Source organism: Neolamprologus multifasciatus, chromosome 5 (genome assembly GCF_963576455.1).
Source record: "Neolamprologus multifasciatus chromosome 5, fNeoMul1.2, whole genome shotgun sequence".
NCBI lineage: Eukaryota > Metazoa > Chordata > Actinopteri > Cichliformes > Cichlidae > Neolamprologus > Neolamprologus multifasciatus.
The window spans coordinates 20385120-20405827 of record NC_140443.1 but is presented as its reverse complement, the minus strand read 5'-3'; the positions used below and the strand labels follow the sequence as shown (position 1 = coordinate 20405827).

Here is a 20708-nt window from a genome sequence, read left to right as displayed (position 1 = left end):
GTCGTTCACGTCAAAGAGTCGGCTCTAAGAGCCATTTCGTTCGCGAACGACCCATCACTACTTGTGATTTCCTGTGTAAGTTAGCCAAGCAAACAGCAACACGTTTTTCCTAGAAACACCAAATCTTTTTTTGTTTGTTTTTTCAGGCGCCTATCTGGTTCCTTACTTCATCCTCCTCCTCATTATTGGCATCCCTCTCTTCTTCTTGGAGCTGGCAGTGGGTCAGAAGATCAGGCGTGGAAGTATCGGGGTGTGGAACTACGTCTGTCCCCGCCTGGGTGGAATAGGAATGTCAAGTCTGATGGTAAGCTGAGATGCTTCTGTTCCTGTAAGGAGTGTGAGACAGAGCCATCATCTTTTTAACTGTGAGCCAAATGTACACTCTTTCTTTAGCAGTGCTCTTAAAGTCTTTAGTGGCTCCATAGGAAGCAGTTCGATAAGTGAAGCATGGTGATAAGATCAAAGAGGTTCTATCTATTTATCTATCTAGTTAAAGTTATATCTTGATGCAGGTTTATGAAGGTATTGACGTGTCTGAGAGTGGAAGGTAGTCTTACTTCAGAGCTGCAGAAGTAGCTATAAATATCTCACAGAAGATCACTGTTGAAAAGAGAGCACTTCAATTATTCATGCTTCCCTCAACCTTATTTAGCTTCTGAATGTCCTTGCTGGCAAGGCTGCTCCAAAGACTGACAGCAGCATTGGGACATGCACAAAGCACCTGCCTCATTTGCATGCTTTTCTCACTCTGCACAGATGATCCTCTGCACATGTGATGTCTATATCAAACCTGACATCACATATTTGTACCTCATTAAATGTTATCTGGCTGTTTCTGTCGCATAACGCCATCTATCTGTCTGTAGGTGTGCGGCTTTGTGGGTCTCTACTATAATGTGATCATCGGTTGGAGCATTTTCTACTTCTTCCAGTCCTTCCAGTATCCTCTCCCATGGAGTGACTGCCCAATCAGAAAGAATGGGACACTTGCCAGTGAGTTTATATGAACTTACTTTAGTGCAATACCAACATTTGTTAATTGACAGTAAACGCTGTTTCACAGATGCATTAATTGCCGTTAGTTTGGAACGACTACCCTTATGGTAGTGCTAAAGGAAGAGTCATAGAATCGCAAAGAATCGCCTTCTGGGGACTAAATTTCTGAATTTCTCTCCAAAATCTCATGGTAGTCGCTCTAGTTGTGCAGTTACAAAAGATGACTAAGGGATACTGCCTCCAATGCCATTCTGCTAAGATGGCTATAGATAAACAGGAATGACAGTTTTGTGCAGACACAGGTTGCCCAAAATGTAATGCTAAAGTTTAAAGTACAGCAACTTAAGTTTAGCTATGTAACATGGTTTAGTTATTCCAAACGGTGATATTTCCTGCATATAACCAAAGTTAAAGGAAAAACCCTGAAGACTGGTCTGAACTTAATGTCAAGAGTCTCTTGGCTAAGAAGAGGAATTTGGGGATTGAAAAGCAATTTTCCTTTTAGGCAACCATTTAAAGAAAGGATACAAAAAGAGTTCGTATTTTTTCTCTCATAGGGTTCAGAAATTCACACATGGGTCTTTCAGACAGTGGGAACAAACAGCCAGTATGAGGTTTAAGATGAAAGACAGTTTGGATTCTTGAATTCTCGTAAAACCACCAATAACTTGAAGTGATTATTTGGCCCACTCTTCATTACAACATCGCTTCAGTTCATTGAGAATTGTACGTGTTTGTTTATTAATAACTCTCTTAAGTTCCCATCGCAGCATTTCTCCCATGTTGAGGTCGGCACTTTGACTGGCTTTTTGCAGATCCTCGATTCTTTTCTTTTTCAGACATTCTGTTGTAGGTTTATTACTGTGCTGTGATTGTTGTCATGACCTAGCTGTGGCCAAGCTTTAGCTGTCGAACAGATGGCCTCACTTTTGACTCTAGATATCTTCGGCATGCCGAGAGGTTCATGCTTGACTCAATGACTGCAAGGTGCCCAGGTCCTTGCAAAAACAAGCCCAAATCATCACCCTTCCACTACCATGCTTGGCAGTTGGTTTGGGGTGTTTGTACTGACATGCTGCGTAGAGCAGGGCGATATGACCAAAAATATTTATCACGATATACATTTCAAAATTTGTGATAACGATATAACTGACAATATAATTGACACTAGACAAAATACTTTACAACTCCACAACTTTATTAGTGCAAAAAAAGAAATCAATGTATTTTCACTTAAACAAGCAGCTGTTTTTTATCTGCATTAAAGTTATATAAAAAATGTAACAGTGCAAATGCAAATTCTTTGCTGACAGTTTAACCAAAAGGCATTTCCAGTGGAAATTGGCCGACATATCCTCAGCATAACCATGTATAATATCCACAAAACTTAAAAAGAGGTTATACACACACAATACGGTAATATTATGTTGAAGCACAGTACGTATCACTCCGCGAGGCTCCTACCTACGATAGCCGTAATGCTCCGACAATCCATCAAGCGGTGCAGCTTCGTAGCTTAGCAAAGTCGTACTGAAACATTTGACAGATTTTCAAGCGTGTACCACATAAAATCGTTTCGAGGTCAGTAAACACAACCAGAATTCATACATAAGCCACACGGGATTATAAGGGGCCCTGTCGATTTTCAGAAAAATCAAAGGATTGATTTTAAGTGTGCCGTATTTTCCAAACAACACGGTAATAACGACGGCCCGCTAGCATGCTGTACCAAAAATAGTGCTTTGTTGTGTATCTGACAGACGAAAGCTAAACCAGTGCCACACCACTGAAGTTGCAGCATTTTTACAAACTAATTCTGGTTCATCTGTTTCATTCAATGATCCGCTTTTGCCCCTCTCATTCTCCGTTGCCGCCATGCTTTTTCCGCCATGTGCGTATGAAAACATAGGCACTGCGCATGCGCGTTTTACCCAGATTCTATCGCGATATTTCATTTTCTTATCGTTGCCCAACATTATACCGGTATTACCGTAAACGGTACGATATGAGGTGGAGCTCTTCGTTTTTCTGCACTTTCTCTGCACAGTCTGCGATGAATTTGCTTGGATGTTCACTCCGCGGAAGATTGTGGCATTGTGTTAATACACACTGGAACGTTCCAGTTTTTATAGAGGTGGTCACTCTTTCTACTTACTGTTGTTACTTACAGTCCTGTGAAAATTGTTCTTTTTCACATGACCGTGCAGGAAAACTGTCTTAACTGCAGGTCACTGATGCATTTAAAGCAGACCGCCTAGGGTTTGATTTTTAAAGGTTCAGTATGATGAGAAAATCGTGCTACTGATTTGGTGAAACATTGCAGATTGCACATAATTCTCACAGTTATACTTCAATGGATCGCTGTGTTACAAAGCTTCAGTCTTCATCAACACTCCTGAACAGAAGACACAAGCTGTCTTCCCTTCACTACAACTTTCTGTCAAGACTTCACTTGCCTAATCCAGATTAAAAACCCACTGGAACTTATTCGATTAGTGGTGATTATATTGTAAACCCTGGGGCAGCCAAAAAAAAAAAGCCAGCATGTGAATGACTCAGCAAGGCTGGCAGAAAGACGGGGGAAGCAGAGATTCATGCTGAAGGACGCTAATGCTGAAGGACAGCAGCAGACTGTAAAATATTTCACGGCCGCTGCGATGACATACACGTGGAAGCAAATCGATCAACAAACATAGTAAAGAACAACTTGAATCAGTTTAATTTGTGAAGCATTTTCACCTGCTTGTGCTTGACTCCTTTTCTGTGTGTGCCGTGTGTGTCTCTGCACAGATAAAGCTCAGTACTACGTGATCGTATTATCACAACACCGCTGCCTCTACTCTCAGCCACACACAGTATATTTTATTTCTTCAAGGTAACAAGTTAATACACTGTGAGGAAAATCTCAAGGGTTGTGACTTTGAGTAGTGTGTTTTGCATACCAAGTACACAGATGACCTTGTGTAAGTGAGAAATATAAACCAGCTAAATCTTGTAATACTGACCCCGAGCAAACATCCTCTGCACCAGTATACTCTCCTTTCACTCTCCTCAGCCTCCCTGCAGTCTTTTCAAACCTTTTCTCTTCTTGCTTCCTCATTATCACCCAAATTAAACTTTTTCTTCCTGTCATCTACAGTTGTGGAGCCAGAATGTGACAAAAGCTCGGCTACGACCTATTTCTGGTACCGGCAGACTCTGAACACGACCAGCACCATCGCAGAGAGCGGCGGCCTCAACATCAAAATGACCCTGTCTCTGCTGGTAGCCTGGATCATTGTCTGCCTCGCCGTCATTAAAGGAATCGCTTCCTCTGGGAAGGTTGGGAAACCATGACACAGAAACATTTAAGAGAAAAGTGTGGAGGCTTGTTTTTGCTGAATGGATGTCTTTTTCTTTTGCACCTGTACAGGTGATGTACTTCAGTTCTCTTTTCCCCTACGTGGTGCTGTTCTGTTTCCTGGTCAGGGGTTTAATGCTGAAGGGCTCCGTAGATGGTATCGCTCACATGTTCACTCCCAAGGTTAGGATGAAAGAGTTATTGTTCCTCACCTCTATTTTTTTCAACCTTGCATGCTAACAAAAGCCTCTCCTCACATCTCAGTTGGAGAAGATGCTGGAGCCGCAGGTGTGGAGGGAGGCCGCCACCCAGGTCTTCTTTGCCCTCGGTCTGGGTTTTGGAGGAGTCATCGCCTTCTCCAGTTACAATAAGATTGACAACAACTGCCACTTTGATGCCGTGCTCGTCTCTGTCATTAACTTTTTGACCTCCATTTTGGCCACACTGGTTGTGTTTGCTGTGTTGGGCTTCAAGGCCAACATCATGAATGAAAAGTGTGTTGTGGAGTAAGTTGAACACTGGGGTTTTTTTGGCAACATTGAATGTAACCCCCCAAAAAAGAAACAAAAGTCCGACAGCAAGGTTCATGAGTACTGCATATTAACCAAAAATCACACCTCAAAGTTCCCCACAGTCTTTATGTTATAAACAGTGGCAGTTATCCTTATTTTCTGTCACATATATGCTGTTACAGTGATGGATCCTCATATTTTCAGATACTGTGGTCAGTGCACGTGCGAGCAGTGCTTTCGAGCCAAAAGGCCCATCTTCAGATTGTTCTGAGTTCTTAGTTTCTGATGGTGTTTTTCTGTTCATGACTCTATCTGATGTCAAAGACGTGGAAAGTCCCCGCTTGAAGACAAGATGATTCTTCTCAAAGTTTTAGCCTCATATAATAAATGTACAAACCTGCTATTCAAACTTATATGAGGACCACACAATCAGGGGAAAGTTGAAAATTAAATTAAATTATGATGTTTTTTGTTTTTTAATAAATTTGAAACATGCAAGCTACTCAAGTAGAGTCCAAGAATATAAAATAATAATGATAATACATTTTATTTGAGGGCGCCTTTCAAAAACCCAAGGTCACCTTACAAAAGAACAAAATTAATAAAAGAAGCAATAGTCATAAAATACATAAAATCAGTTAAAATTGCAAAGCAGAACTTGACAACAGATAAAATCAGCACTAAAGCGAATAAGCCAGTTTGAACAGATGTGTTTTGAGCTGTGACTTAAATGCGGGAAGAGAGTCTATATTTCTTATGGCTGGAGGAAGAGCGTTCCAGAGCCGGGGAGCTGAGCGACTGAAGGCTCTGTTCCCCATAGTTGTAAGACGTGCGGACGGAACAGTAAGATGAATAGCAGATGAGATCTAAGAGGGTCGGAGACAGTGGTGATATGGAGCAGGTCACACAAAATAAGGGCAGGGATAGCTCAGTAGGTAGTGTGGTCACCCCATGATCGAAAGGTTCCACTGAGCAAAGTACCGTCCCTACACACTGCTCCCCGTGCGCCTGATTTGCAGCTGCCCACTGAGTGAATGGGTTAAATGCAGAGAGAGTAATTTATCCACGGGGCTCAATAAAGTATACATTATTATTATTATTATTATGTATCTGGAAATGAGCATAATAGGTCTTTGAACTATGGGAGGAAGCCAGAGAGCTTATTTTGAGGTCACAGCACTAACCACTGCATGAAAAATGCATGTATCCATTTACTCTTAAAAATACATGTTTTTGGCACATTAACAAGTTAAAACTCCGTAAATTTGTTCCAAACGCAAAGTACAGGAGTAAAAACCCAAATTTTTGTTGCGCTTTTTACCTACCTAATTATTTATGAGGAAAGAAATCACATCCTTTATAAAGAATATGAGGATACCAAAGTGTAAGCTAAATAATAATAATGGATTGGATTTATATAGCACTTTTCAAGGCACCCAAAGCGCTTTACAATGCCACTATTCATTCACTCGTGCACTCATACACTGGTGGAAGCAAGCTACGGTTGTAGCCACAGCTGCCCTGGGGCAGACTTACAGAAGCCATATCGCGTCATCGGCCCCTCTGGCCAACACCAGTAGGGTAAAGTGTCTTGCCTAAGGACACAACGACCAGGACAGAGAGCCCAGGGATCGAACCGGCGACCTTCCGGTTACAGATATGCTTCCCAACCCCCTGAGCCACGGTCTAAATAGGTCTAAATTGTCTCTATTGTGATCATTTATTAAATTACTGAGTGGTAGGTGAAATTGTAAATTGATATTTGTATCTAATTTAAGAGACAATTTAATCTAATTTAATTTAATCTAATCTTTAAGTAATTTAACAGCAACAGGTTGTCAAGAAATTGTACCTTACATGGCTTTTTGTGAGAGCATCAGTCAAGCAGTGTGGCGCAAAATATGTATTGGATTCATTGTGATTCTGACCTTTTCTGTCTGCAGGAATGCAGAAAAGATCCTGGGATACCTCAACTCCAACGTCCTGAGTCATGATCTTATTCCTCCACATGTGAACTTTTCCCATCTCACCACGTCGGACTATGCTGAGATGTACGGGGTCATTAAAACGGTCAAAGAGGACAGCTTTCCCCAGCTGGGTCTGGAGCCGTGTGTTCTGGAGGATGAGCTGAACAAAGTGAGCCTTTAGCACACATAACTCAGCTGAACCCACAGCATGTTCTGTGTTTCACACCTCTCAATGTCTCTCTGCAGGCTGTCCAGGGCACCGGCCTGGCCTTCATCGCCTTCACAGAAGCCATGACGCATTTCCCAGCATCTCCCTTCTGGTCAGTCATGTTCTTCTTCATGCTCATCAACCTCGGTCTGGGCAGCATGATCGGCACCATGACTGGCATCACCACACCTGTCCTTGACGCCTACAAAGTCCAGAAGGAGCTTTTTACAGGTACGCCGCTCCCCAGCACCACCGCTACACTGACTCCCTCAGCCTCTGTGCTATTAGTAGTTGAAACCCCTTGCTCAGCACTTAGAAAGGATTAAAGTACATCTGGGAATGAGCTGCATTAGTATTTATGTGCTGTGAGCAAACTGAATGGAAAGCAGAAACAGGAAATAATAGCACTTAATGGCAAATAAAACCTTTTTAATTCTCATCTGTTTTTTCAAACTTTTTCCTAATCTTTTCTTCCAAATGAGCTCCAATTGTTTCTGTTTGTTTCAGTGTGTTGCTGCATCATCGCTTTCTTATGCGGCTTGTTGTTTGTTCAGCGGTCGGGAAATTACTTTGTCACCATGTTCGATGATTATTCAGCTGGTCTGCCTCTCACTGTAGTGGTCATCCTGGAAAATCTGTCTGTTGCTTGGATATATGGCACCAAAAGGTGAGGCTAACTACAAGATGCTGCTGAAAGCTGTGTATCAAACTGCAAAAGTGTATCCAAGGAAAGGATCCTTACTGCAATTTGTTGTTCTTTGTCAGGTTCATGCAGGACCTGGAGGACATGTTAGGTTTCCGACCTTATATTATCTATTTCTACCTTTGGAAGTACGTCTCCCCTCTCTGTCTTATCGTTCTCATCTCAGCCACTGTCATCGAGATGGCCATCAGCCCACCAGGATACAACGCCTGGGTTCAAGAGCTGGTCAGTCTTGTCTGTGTGTGTGTTTGTGCTGTTTTGGTGTAAAAGAAGTTTTCAAATGCTTCACTCAGGGAAAAGAAGCTAAAACACGACACGAAAACTGCTAAAATGTAAGCAAAATGTCCAACAGCAACAGTCATATATGACAAATTGTACTTAGTTTTTCACAGGATTGCATACCGTGTCTCTGTGTGAGTAAGAATAAAAAGCAAAGAAAAAATTCCCACCATTACACAGCCACACAGGGTGTACTTTGTAGGAGTGATTGGGGGGTTAGTTTTCATCTGGAACGTTTGGAAAAGTGTTTCCTTTTCATTTCACCCCTCTGTCATTTTAGGCTCAGGAACGCTTCCAGAGCTATCCTCCCTGGGCTCTGGCCATGTGCTTCGCTCTTATCGTTGTGGCCATGCTTCCGCTCCCTGTTGTCTTCATCGCCCGACACTTCAACTTGATGTCAGACGGCTCTAACAAGCTGTCTGTCTCTTACCATAAATCTATGATGAAGGACATATCCAACCTTGAGGAGCAGGATGAGGCTAGATTCATCCTTGGAGGCAAACCAGGCGAGGCCCCATCATCAGGGCCAGCACGCAAACCCTTCCTGACACCTGGAGGAAACAAACCCATGGACTCCCTGTCTCCAAACATCTGCTATGGTACTAGCTACCAAAATGCTGCCATAAGCCCCACCACACCAACTACACCAAGCACACCTCTCACACCAGAGTCTGACTCTTGACTGTTGCCCAGTCTTGACAGACTCCCCTCTGACCACCCCGGTAGCACAACTTTACCCATGAGGTCTCCACTGGAGCTCAGCGCAGCTCCAGGAATCCTCACCACTGCCCTGCTAACGCCACAAAACTGTACGTAGCCATCCAGTTTATGAGCGCTTCCAAAATAACACAAAGGAACTTCATGAGAAGATTTCCAGAATGTTTCCGAGCATCTGGAAGTTAGAAAACAGGAAAAAAGGGATGCATTTCACTCTTTTACAATAAGCAAAACTCTGGAATCAGGTTGAGATTAACAGTGACACACTACATATGTATATATTTAAAAACATCAGGTTAATGTGTTCAGAATGAAGTTCTGTGATCTGATTTTCTTTGCCTTAGTTTAAGGATCCCCTAGCAGACACCGACCCCATAGTATAAGGAAAATGTCTGCACAGTGCAGGTAGTGTGAAAGAGTGAATGTAGTAGAGTTTGTGAGGTTCTGCTGGTTTCCTATGTAGCAATAATGGGTGTCAAAGCCATGTACCACTTAATACACAGCAGGTTTTCTTTATATTAGATGTTATGCAGTCGACAAGGTGCAGCTGAAAAGTTCCAAAACCATACCTGATTCAGATTTGGACAAATTGTTCTTCAAGGTCATGCTCAGCACAGCTGTGGGAAGTCCCATTTTCACTCCACAGTGTGCGCTGTGAATTCAAGTCACAACTAAATTCTACTGTAACGTCCTGAGGTGTCTGAGGAAGACATTCACAGCAAACCACCTGACCTGTGGTGTTTGCCACTGTGTGTTGGCGCACAAGGAATCCAAAAAAAAACAAAAACACTCGACTCTGTATGTTTAAGAAAATGACCTTAAAGGTGAGCACTTCCAAATTAAGATCAGGTAACGTTTTTGGCCACAGACTCGCAGCTCTGTTCTGATGCCGTGAGATTTGTTTTCATAGGACTATGATTTGTAAAATATGGTAAGACGACTCTAAAGGCACCCGTTTATGTTCCAATCAGACCCCACATCCACCTCCTCCTGTAATTTGTGTGTAGAGTCTATTGTTGTTGTTCATTTTGTAAAAACAAAACAAGGTGTAAAATCACAATGTACAGTATAGTTATAGTAATATAACATACCTTTAGGACTCTGGGTTTTATTAACCGGGAGCTCAAACAACTTTCATTATCCATCACTCTCACATCTTCGTCTCTGTGCTGTAGAAATACACTCATTTCAGTTTCTCCACCAAAGAGTTAAAAGTAAACAACAAAACACTTGAAATCTGCTCCAGAATAACAGACCTGTTACACTGGACTGCAGTGAAAGTGAACTACAACCCAAAACACAAGGCGGGCACGAAGCACGCAAAGTTTGCTTTTCTCCTCCTTCAAAAAAGCACAAAGGAGATTTTGACTCACTGAGCACAAGCAGATTATTGGCTGGAATTGTCTCAAGCATTGATCCACATATTAAAATTAACTCCTGCCGAGACATATTATGGGACACACAGCAATATATATTTATATTGGAGCACAAACTCTGTTAACTTTGAACAAAAAAAATGAACTTAAAATAAGAAAAATAGCTACGGACCAAAAGATTAAAAAGCAAAAATCCCAATTCTGTGAACTTATCAGCCGACCTGATAGTGTGCACCTTTGAAAGCCTTAGACTCCTCATGCACAGACAGAAATACACATGCACACACATACACACTCTGTGTTACAGGCCCTGCCGTGGCGCAGCAGGGATTACGGTGATGGTCGCTGACTTGAGTTTAAACTGAGCACATTTTAATTCCTATTTAAAGGAATTTTTAATTTATTTTTTTATCACAATATTTAAAGCCATGGTGTTTAGGTATAAATGGACTATATTTATATTCCTGTATATTTGCTGTTACGTAGGCGTGATGAATTACAAAGATTTATCTTTTACAAGCGTTTAGTATGTATACTGTGTATTTTAATCTTGTGTGACGCTTATTGAGTCTGTACATTTTAGGACTGTTCTGTAGTTTGTGGAGCTGATCGTGGACATGAAAATGATGCTGCACTGTGGAGCTGATGTACGGTCTTGTTTAGTCGTGTGTGTCCACTTCCGGTTTAGTGGTCTAATCGTTAGCCAAAAGATGCTCTCAAAATGTCCTGTTACCCAACAGGTTCATGAAAGGTTGTCTCTAAATACGCTAAATATGTTTAGCGTAGATGACACAGCATGCTAACATCCTGAGCAGATATCTTTCCAGATGTGTACAAAACATGCAAGCACATTTTTTTTAGGTTGAACCACTCTGAGGTCACCCATTGATTTTGGACTTTGTTCAACTTTTTAATCCTCCGGTATTTGGACAAGACTGTGGCATGCTAAGTTATAAGCTAAAGTTAGCAAGCTTGCTACTAAGCTGCATTCATAATCTGTACAGCTTCAATGCACAATAATAAACACCTGCTAATAAAGCTCAACAACAAGGTTCCAGAAAGTAAATTTCTCCACAGGGATTTTAATTATGAGCTATAATGTTTTAGCCGTCTAAAGTAGACTCACTACAAGCTACAACATAATCAAACTATGGTGCAACAAATCTGCTCCTGTGGAGACCAAGTCTGCATGAGCTGGAAAAGAACTACACTAACCACAATCCTAAATTGAAAAAGTGACATCTCTGATGATGGAGGTTGTTGTTACCATGGAAATGTTAAAACGAGCAAACATCAGGTCATTTAGTGAGCGGTGATTACAGTCATTAATGAAGCATTGAGTTATAGGGATGTGTAGTTCTTTTACCATTAAAAGTACTTATATTAGTGATGGGATTTCCGGCTCTTTTTAGAGAGCCGGCTCTTTCGGTTCGGCTCACTAAAAAGAGCCGGCTCTTTCGGCTCCGAACCGGCTCTTCAGGTTGTTTTGTTGCTTTGATTAATTTATTATTAACAATAATATTAAATTATGCACAAAAGGAATTACTAACGTAAAAAAAGTGGTTTTATTTATATATGTTTATATATAAATATATGCGGTGGCCCCTAGAGACAAAACACGTACAAACTCCAAAACACATTTCTAGCATGAACTGAACTTCCAAAGCAGAGCTACTAGATCACTTAAATTACACAATTGAAAGCATGTTTGTGTATTTATACACAGGCACTCATATATATTCAAATAATTTAAAAACAATGTTCATTTACCTGTTACTACCACACACCAAATCCGGTCGTTGGTACTTGCTGGCTTGTGTAGCCACTAGGTAACAAAAGCTCAACACTGCGCCCTAGCATTCTGGAGCACTTCTGTTGTGTTTTGTACGTGTTTTGAGTTTTTATGTGCTTCTGAGTTTGTACGTGTTTTTACATGTTTTGGAGTTTTTACGTGTTTTGGAGTTTGTACGTGTTTTTACGTGTTTTGGAGTTTGTACGTGCTTCAGGGTTCGTACGTGATTTGAAGTTTGTATGTGCTTTGTCTCTAGGGGCCACCATAAATATACTTTTATTTATTCACTCCACATAAAATGTAATAAATAAATCATATAATACAAAAATCAACTATTCACATTTCAACTTTTAACTATTTAAATTTTCAGCTTTTTCCTTTAACAAATTTAAAGTGAAACAACACAAAACACTGCAAACCACAACACAATTAAACATAAATTAAAATATGAAAACAAAAAGAAGATGCATATTCTCTGTCATATGGACCTGCATGAATAAACTTTCTGAATTCTTTATCATCTGCAACTGAAAATAGTTGTGGATGATTACTATACCTTTCTAATGTGACGTTGTTGTCCCTGGCTCTCTTTCTCTCTCTCTGGCTCTGTTCCTGTGCTACTGAGTGTAACTACCGCCCCTCCCCCCTCTGCCCAGTGTAAAGCACAAGGCTCACGTGCTGAGTGAAGCGGGAAAAAAGTGCGAGAGAGAGGCTGAGAGAAAGAAAGAAAAAAACAAACCACGTGACGGCTCGCGATAAGGAACCGGCTCGCGATAAGGAACCGGCTCGCGTCGTTCACGTCAAAGAGTCGGCTCTAAGAGCCATTTCGTTCGCGAACGACCCATCACTAACTTATATACATAGTCTGGTACTTTTGTCCCGTTTTATTTTTTCTTTGTGTTTTTATTCACCTTATAGTTGTTTAAAACTACGGTTTAAAAAGTTTAACACTCTTTATATTAAGATTTTCTGAAACATTAGTGAAGGAAACAAATGGAAAATTAACTTCTGGAACCAGAACCTTTAAAAAAGTTAGTGTTCACTGTTGAGCTGTGTTAAGAAAGGCCACACCCCTGACTCTAGTATCCAGATCTATTAGATTAAAAAACATGTAGCCAACACAGAGTCAATAAAAGGGAAATTTATCCATAGAAGCAAAGAACATTTTTCATTTTTAGTGCTTCAAAGGTTAGCATCTTAACATGGGAGCCTATAGGGATTGACTCACTTTTGGAGCCAGCCTCAAGTGGCCACCAGAGGAACTGCAATCCTGGAGGTTGCTGCTTGGGTGGTCCACACCTTTGCAAATTTATTTAGGGGCAGGGGGGAAAGTGCTGATTCAAAAACACAGCATCCAGACAAACACTTTACTGGAAAAATCATATTGGGGGGAAAAACACAGACACATGTATCAGGAATATGTTGTGTTTTTTTCAACTGCTCTATATGTGAAAAATACAGTTTCCTTTAACAGTGTAAGGATTCAGAAATGAATGTAACACGGTAGGTTTGATCCACAAAGTGGGATTTTTTTTTTCTGTTTGATTGGTTTTGTTTTTCTCTCTGAATCAAACATTTTCAGCTTCCAAGCACATTTTTTATCCAAGTTTGCATGGAGAGACCTGAGCAAAGGGTTTGGCTAATCCTCCTTTGGCAATGTTTTCGCCCCCTGGTGGTAGCTCTATGAACAGCAAGTTGTGACAGTCCATTCAGGAATTAGTTTTCTGCTGTGTAATGAGTGGATCACTAGTGTGGTTACAGATGTTTTGTGTTTGGTGTGTGAGCCGTTTTAGTGTAAGAGTGTATCACGCAGACATCTCTGGTGTCTTCATGTCTGTAAATAATGTTATGTAACCAAACTATTCTGGAGATAGATTTTATTAACGTGATGTAGATTAATGTCTTAAAAGTTTTAGCAGTAAGTATAACAAAAGTTAGAAATGAATGTGATCAATGCACTTTTTTCACAAGACTCAAAAAGCTAACGTCTGTTTTCGTTGTCTTGTTTCCAGTACATTTCAAATTTGATGAAAAGCAATATGATGTTATTTAAATGACAGAATAACTGTGGCTGAAAGCAAATCCTGTCTGTGAAAAGCAATCCTTAGAAATAACCCCCAACACTGGTGTGTGCACATGTGTGTGTGTGTGCGAGATGTGAGTTTGGCTTGGTGTGTGCAAGGCCTTAGTGAGCACACACTTCAAACACTATACAGGAGACACATGTCCCTTTACAGCTTCCCTCTCCTTCCTCTTTCATTTTATGAATGTATCATACTGAGAAATACTGTAAAAATTGTGACCATAAAAAATTATTCTAATAAAGAGTGGACAAGCTGCTGTGACGTTTTTGGTTTAAATTCATTCTCGGTCAAAGTAAAACATGATTTATCAGATGTTGGTGGTGATCGATACATCAGCCAGTACTATTTTCTAGAGATATCAGTGTCGGCATTTATTACAGCCGATAAATGAACATTTTAAAAGTGAAGAAGAGACGACCTGCAACGCTGGGAGTGTTGATGTTACTCTTCAACTTCCCTGTTGGCAACACGTGTCTGGAACATAAACGCGACTACAGATCAGAGCAGAGTCGGGTGTAAATGAGTTATCCACAAGTATTTTTAAACTGTATTGCTTTATTGTGTTAGTAAGCACTCATATATAACTAGACATAACAAATGTTAGGGAAATCTGTCTGTTTAAATATAGTTTTTTAAACAGATTTTTTAAACCGCCGCATATCGGCCTTAAAAATCCCATATCAGTCGTACTCTAGCTGAGATCACATGACTGACACAGCCAGTCCTCATTTATTTCTTTGCCTTTTGGGTTGCTTGAACATTATGTTTTGGGTCATTATCCATTCACACTGTGAAGCGATTGTCTCAATAATACGCGCAGAGAGTATAGCCCTGTACACTTCAGGACTCATCCTGCTGCTTCCATCAGCACTCACGTCATCAACAAACACTAGTAACCAGGTTCAACTGGTAGAATCGATATAAAAAGCACTGTTTTTAGAGTCAGAGCCTTTTAAATAATCACCATAGACTTTAAAACACGACACACAGTTTTAATGTGCACAATTAGCAATTAATAAAAAGATAAGGACCAAACAGTCTATTCTTCCTATTCTGCCATACCGAGCAGAACAGGAAGATTAGACAATGAGTTCAAATGCAGACTAATGACAATCTCCTCGAGACTCTCACCAACCAACCAACTCTCACCAAATTGTGTATCAAATCTACACAATTTCCCTGCCTGCTATCTCCCTTTAACCACACTGTTAAATCCATCATCCTTAATCAAACATGCATTTCAAATACAGAGTACTTGAGTAAAGCTGGACCAACAGAGGATTATTAAGACCAGCAACAATATGTGGTGATTTATAAGTCCAAAATATCAGCTAATGCATTAAACAGATTTCCAAAACGTTTGTTATGTGGACGTATTTATGAGCCTTACTGAGATAATATGGCAATGCAGTTTAAATAAATCTTGTTTTATTGTGTCAACAAGTCATAGATGACTAATTTATTACTAATTTCCCGCTGAGTGTTCTGGTGTTACCAACAGGGAAGAGCTCAGAGGGCCCTCTGGTAAGCAAACTATGTTACATCAACAATCATAACACAGTTCAGGGGTGTTTCTCCCACCCTGAAGTGGGCAATCAAGAGAGACGGCCTCTATTTTTATTCATTTTCTTAATTAGAAAAATATTTCAGGATTCGTTTAATTACATTTCTATTTGTCCACTTGTTTATTTAGTTCTTTAATATTGACTTGACTGAAATTCCATACAAGGCTAGAGTATTAGGCAAACCGCAGACACATGGCTCCCTCTTCTGGACACAGTAATTTCACAAAGCAATGTTAAATAGAAACAATATATATATATACCCTCAACTATATGTACTTGAGGGTCTGCTAAATCCTGCCTTTGGAGGTTACGTAGAAACAAGGCATTCTTCTACATTCAGCACTCTGTCTACAGTAAAACATGTCCAGCATGAATAAAAATGCAATTTGATACTATTGAATTTATGCAAACTTACACATATAGGCAATTTGGGCTTCATATACTGCAGAGTTATCAACCACCCCACACATCATAGGAAACAGACATGTCAGTGAACTGTGCAATTTATACAGCAATCTATTCATATTATTTTTAATTTCCCTTTAAGTAGAAAGAAGCTGTTTGCAGTCCTCTTCGGTACTTTTACAGTTGGCTCTGTCTCAGATCACAGATCCTGATGCAACATTTCTCTCCGAGCCAGAATCCGGGATACAGCGGCTCTCTGAACTTGGCTTCAACCTTGTACAGGAAGTTCATACTGTCCGACACCTCATAGAAAGACAAAGTTCCGGTTTGAAATTTAAGATAAATTCCAACCCTGTGATGACGGGGTGGTGTAGTGAGCTGGATGCTGTCAGAATTGTGGCTCACGGAGTAATGTTTAGATAGATCCAGACTCCAGGAATTTGCATTGGCCCCAAAGGCTGACAGTGTAGTGCGGGATTTTCTGTCTATTCCTTTGTAGGTTAGAGCAATCTCTGCTTTGTCTCCTTTCACCTCTACCTCATAGTAGCAGTCAGCTTGCAGTCCCTCCCTGCACAGCACCTGCCGCCGATGTATAAACCTCTCTGGGTTACGAAGACAAGGATTCTTGGACCTCTCATTGCACAGCTTAACCATCTTCTCTCCTTCCAAAATAACCAGGTCCTCATGACCTGTTGTGGGGTCTAGAGAGAGCTCACACGCATCTGAGATAATGAAGAGGACATTTAAGGACTGAATTCTAAGAAGACAGCTGTGGTTGGATGAGTCTGTGTGTGGGTAAAGTCATGGTGAGAGCAGGTTGGAAGGTAAACTTACATTGCAGGAACTCTTCTCTGGTTTTAGGATCCACTTTCTGTTTAGCCAGAGGCCTGCTAGCTGTAAAGAGACACGGGAGACGACATCAGAGCATCAGAGACCCTGAAACTGGTCCCCAAAATGGAATAAATCAAGGATAATGTAATAGAGTTCATTATCCTGTAAAGCAGTTTACATAATTGCCTGTAAGTACAAGTTATTCAGATGTGTCACCATTTTGCCAAGGTCTGGAAGAAGACTCAAACTTTGACCCTCAGATGAGAGGACATGTTTAAGGATGTTGAGGAACAACCCAGGAACCACCGACTCAAACCTGCCATCAACTGTAAACTGCCAGCACCCCTGTCCAAGGTGAGATGATTTTTACACTGGCATGTAGAAGGGTGCCAAACAAGAAAGAAGACCCTGCTCCACGTTCAAGCTTGACTAAAATTTGCAGCTGTTCACATGGATGAGTTTTATAGTCAGACAAGATAAAGACAGACTTTTTTGGCCACAACGACATGAGGTGTATCTGGAGGAATAGTGGTGAGGCTTTTAAACTGAAGAACACTGTACCACCTCCGAATCATGCTCTGGGGCTATTTTTAGCAGTGGTACTGGTATCAGGCACTCCATTAAATACGGGTCGAAAGCTTCATTCAGCGCTATGAATTGAATTATTGTGATTGACATGTAGAAGTGCAGAGGGTTTTGCAAAGCATGCTTACACATCATAACTGGTTAGAAGTCCAGATTATATTTTCTGGGCCAAGGGAGTCCGAACAGAATGTCCTGAACTTAGATAATAAGTGGAATCAGTAGCCTTAAGGTTGCTAGATAATATTAATAATCAAGGCTAGGCAGGGAGGTGTTTTAAAACTGGTCTGCCCACTCTGAGGGTCATCCTCTGTGTGAAGCAGATGGCTGATTTCACATCAAAGTCCAGTGCTGTAAACTTGTAATTTCAACTGCTGAAGTAAATAAAACCTTTTAAACGACAGATGTTCTCCTGTATAAACATGTCAGTGGTACATCATAAAATGGATGGAATAATGGAGAAGGAGCAGGACTACCTGCAAATTCTTCAACCTAATGTCAAATAATCAGGACAATGAGGACAACACACATCACAGCTGGATGAAGGAGGCTCACAGTAAGCTTCTGAGCCCAACTTTAACCCTATTGGAAATTCAGTGGACTTTGCTTAAAAGCAGGGTCTGTAACAGGAAACCAGCCAATTTAAATGAATTCTCCCAGTTCTGCCAAGCTGAGCAATCAGCCAGAATTATCCCAGAAGCTTGTTGATGGATAATTTACTAAGGGACATTTAACAAAATATTATTGGGGGCTGGTTAATATATTTGAGCCTGTATGTATACTTTTGACTCTGTGTGAATTAAAGAAATCCAAAATATATTCAAACTTCTCCCTTCAATTCTTGTTTCTCAAAGCCATTAAAGATGTGTGCTGAACAACAGTTTAAAGAAACCATTAAAAACTCTAAATTAGCATGACGGTCATGTCCATGATGATGAGTGGGTGTAAACTTCTGACCACAACTGTAAGGTAATATTAAAATTGATCTGGAAACAGTTTGAAGTACAAACCATGGGGCTGTGAGACACTGGCTTCACTTCTTCGCTGGACATCATTTTCCTCCATCTCTGATGCTGATTCCTGCTGCTCCTCACCATCAGCTGTCATACACAAGGACATAGATATTCTTACATTCTTATAATTAAAGAGAGATGTTTTCCACATAACGACACATACCAGTGTTACAGATTGAGGCAAATTCTTTGTCACAGAATTCCTCGAGTTGCTTCCCAAGATGCTCAACGGCTCTCTTTGTGAGCTCAAAGTGGAGGAGTGGATCCTCTGAAAGCTCTGGGAACGAGTGGTCACAGAGGAGCTTATGAGAGGGCCATTTCTGTGAGGATGGAGGGGAGAAGTTTAGGATACGACCCGTCAGAAACAGGCAACGTTTCCAGCACTGTGTTGGGAGTATACCTGCAGGAAACGGATGTTGCTCTCAGTCTGTGCCAGGCGGTCCAGCTTAGCATCCCTCTTCTTCATCTGCTTCATCTCCTCCTCCAGGCTCTTCAGCGAGATGCGAACCTGAGCTGCAGCCGCCTCCTCCTGAGCTGCAATCACTTCCTTCACTGACAGGTAATGTTTCTGAAGGGAGTCGATGGCGCCCACTATGACGCTTTCACAGAAGGCTTCTGTTTTTCCCGCCTCGTCCTGTTTGATACACATGTGAGTGGGTGACACACTACAAACACTTCAGACAACATAACTTTTTGGTCACATGTTCCCCTCACCTGAATCTGTCCGAGCATCTCCCCCATCATCTCTCTTTTCCTTTCTTGCTTCTGAAGAGTCTGCTTGAACTTTGTCTGCATGTCCTTAAGTTCCTTCTTCAGGATGTGTTAGTTGGAAGCAAACACATAATTTGTTTAGATTTTGTTAGTTTTTTCCTGGGTGGCACTTTTTACATTTGTATGAATCAAATGCATCTTTGTCTAAAACTGGGTCGATGCTGTAAGTCATTTGAATGTTTTGTAAGGCTGTCCCAGTACTCAGGAATGATTTGTTTAACCAAATAAAGTGGAAATGTCACCTGTCTGAAATACAGACAGCCCATCTACCTTTAAAATTAGGCTTAAAACATCCCTTGTTGATAAGGGATTATCAATAGATTTGGATCAGATAACCATGAATCTTCCTTTATTCTGCAGTCGGTCTGTTCTACTGGGGGCTTCCCATGATACACCGTGTTTCTTTTTCACTCACCATCCTGCATTTAATAATTATATTAGTTATCATCAGCCTGTTTTCGTTCCACAGGGTGTCTTTTCTCCTGTTTTCCTCCCATCACTTCCAATCGAAACTTAGTTTCAGCAATTATTCATTTTTTAGGCTTATGTTGAAGTTTGAATCATCGATCTGTGTGCCTTAGATGCAGCGTGCACTTTGCTTTCATCTCAGTTACATGGCTAAAATCATTGTACATATATATAAATCACAAGATATGCAAAAGTTTCCAAATATCTGCCAGGATATAAAACATTGTCAGCAATCTTGAAGTTGCAGGAAATCACGAGCAATTGGTTAATGACAGTTTCCTGGATTTACCCAAAGAGAAAACATGTTCTTGTAATATTTTTGTTATAGTCAGCTATGTCGCTGCATTGTCATTTCAAAACTAAATCTGGAGTTGGAAATATTAAGTGCTAGAAGGTCTAGTATTATGCCATAAGACTGCATAAATTGACTCCTGGGCTAATTCACCAAAAGCTTTCCAGGAGACGCTTCCTTCAGTTTCTTCTTCCTGCAAATTTGAGCTTTCAAGTAGGATTTCTCCATTTCTATCCTGTTTTAAGTACCTCCTTCCGCCTCCGTTCCTCCTTCACCCACCCGATCCTGTGTCCTCCATGCTCAGCTGAAGCACACTGTGCACATATGATCTGCTCATCTGTGCAGCAGTAAACCTCCAGGGGCTTGTTGTGTTTCCCACACAAAGTGCTCTCTGATGTTTCTGCACAGCTCCAGGGTCTCTTCAGGACTCTCCGATTCCCTTCTGAGGAATGCTGCTCCTTATTACAACTCATTTCTGTCTCTCTCACCACCTCAGCTAGAGTGGTGTTCTTGATCAGCTGAGGTCTGGATGGAAACTCATATTTACATTCGGGGCACCTGCAGAGACTGTTCCTTAGCTGGTCACAATCCCATTGGTCCTGGATGCAGTGCATGCAAAAGTTGTGTCCGCAAGGAATCATCACAGGATTCCTGAGAAGCTTTCTACAAATTTGACAGCAGAGGTGGTTCATCTTCGCAGGAATGTTACGGTCCGCCATGTCTCTGTGGAAAAAAGGCGGGCTGTCACAAGTTTAGTTTCGTTTCCTGCACAAATGACTCACAAGTGTGTGTTTGTGTGTGGGAGTG

General features: G+C 41.0%; 2 protein-coding genes across 5 annotated transcripts in view; one reads left to right on the top strand and one right to left on the bottom strand.

Annotated features, from left to right (window-relative positions):
• The window catches only part of LOC146518525 (sodium-dependent neutral amino acid transporter SLC6A17-like), a 22904-nt gene extending 8674 nt beyond the window's left edge, over window positions 1-14230 (top strand). For 3 of the 4 annotated variants that reach the window (XM_085161019.1, XM_085161018.1, XM_085161020.1), the window contains 10 exons: window positions 147-304; window positions 867-993; window positions 4136-4317; window positions 4409-4519; window positions 4601-4842; window positions 6792-6984; window positions 7062-7254; window positions 7531-7690; window positions 7789-7951; window positions 8286-14230. In XM_085161019.1, coding sequence (XP_085017145.1) covers window positions 147-304; window positions 867-993; window positions 4136-4317; window positions 4409-4519; window positions 4601-4842; window positions 6792-6984; window positions 7062-7254; window positions 7531-7690; window positions 7789-7951; window positions 8286-8687 — 1931 coding nt within the window. In that variant the 3' untranslated portion in view covers window positions 8688-14230. The remainder of the gene's footprint in view (window positions 1-146; window positions 305-866; window positions 994-4135; window positions 4318-4408; window positions 4520-4600; window positions 4843-6791; window positions 6985-7061; window positions 7255-7530; window positions 7691-7788; window positions 7952-8285) is intronic. The other variant, XR_014874271.1, reaches the window with a different exon arrangement.
• Window positions 13676-20708, bottom strand: LOC146518524 (tripartite motif-containing protein 16-like protein). Its single transcript, XM_085161022.1, has 7 exons — window positions 20150-20708; window positions 19085-19180; window positions 18771-19004; window positions 18534-18690; window positions 18368-18457; window positions 16779-16838; window positions 13676-16666 (listed from the first exon to the last, which is right to left on the bottom strand). Exons 1-7 carry the CDS (start codon window positions 20618-20620, stop codon window positions 16122-16124), a joined length of 1653 nt encoding a protein of 550 aa, XP_085017148.1. The 5' UTR covers window positions 20621-20708; the 3' UTR covers window positions 13676-16121.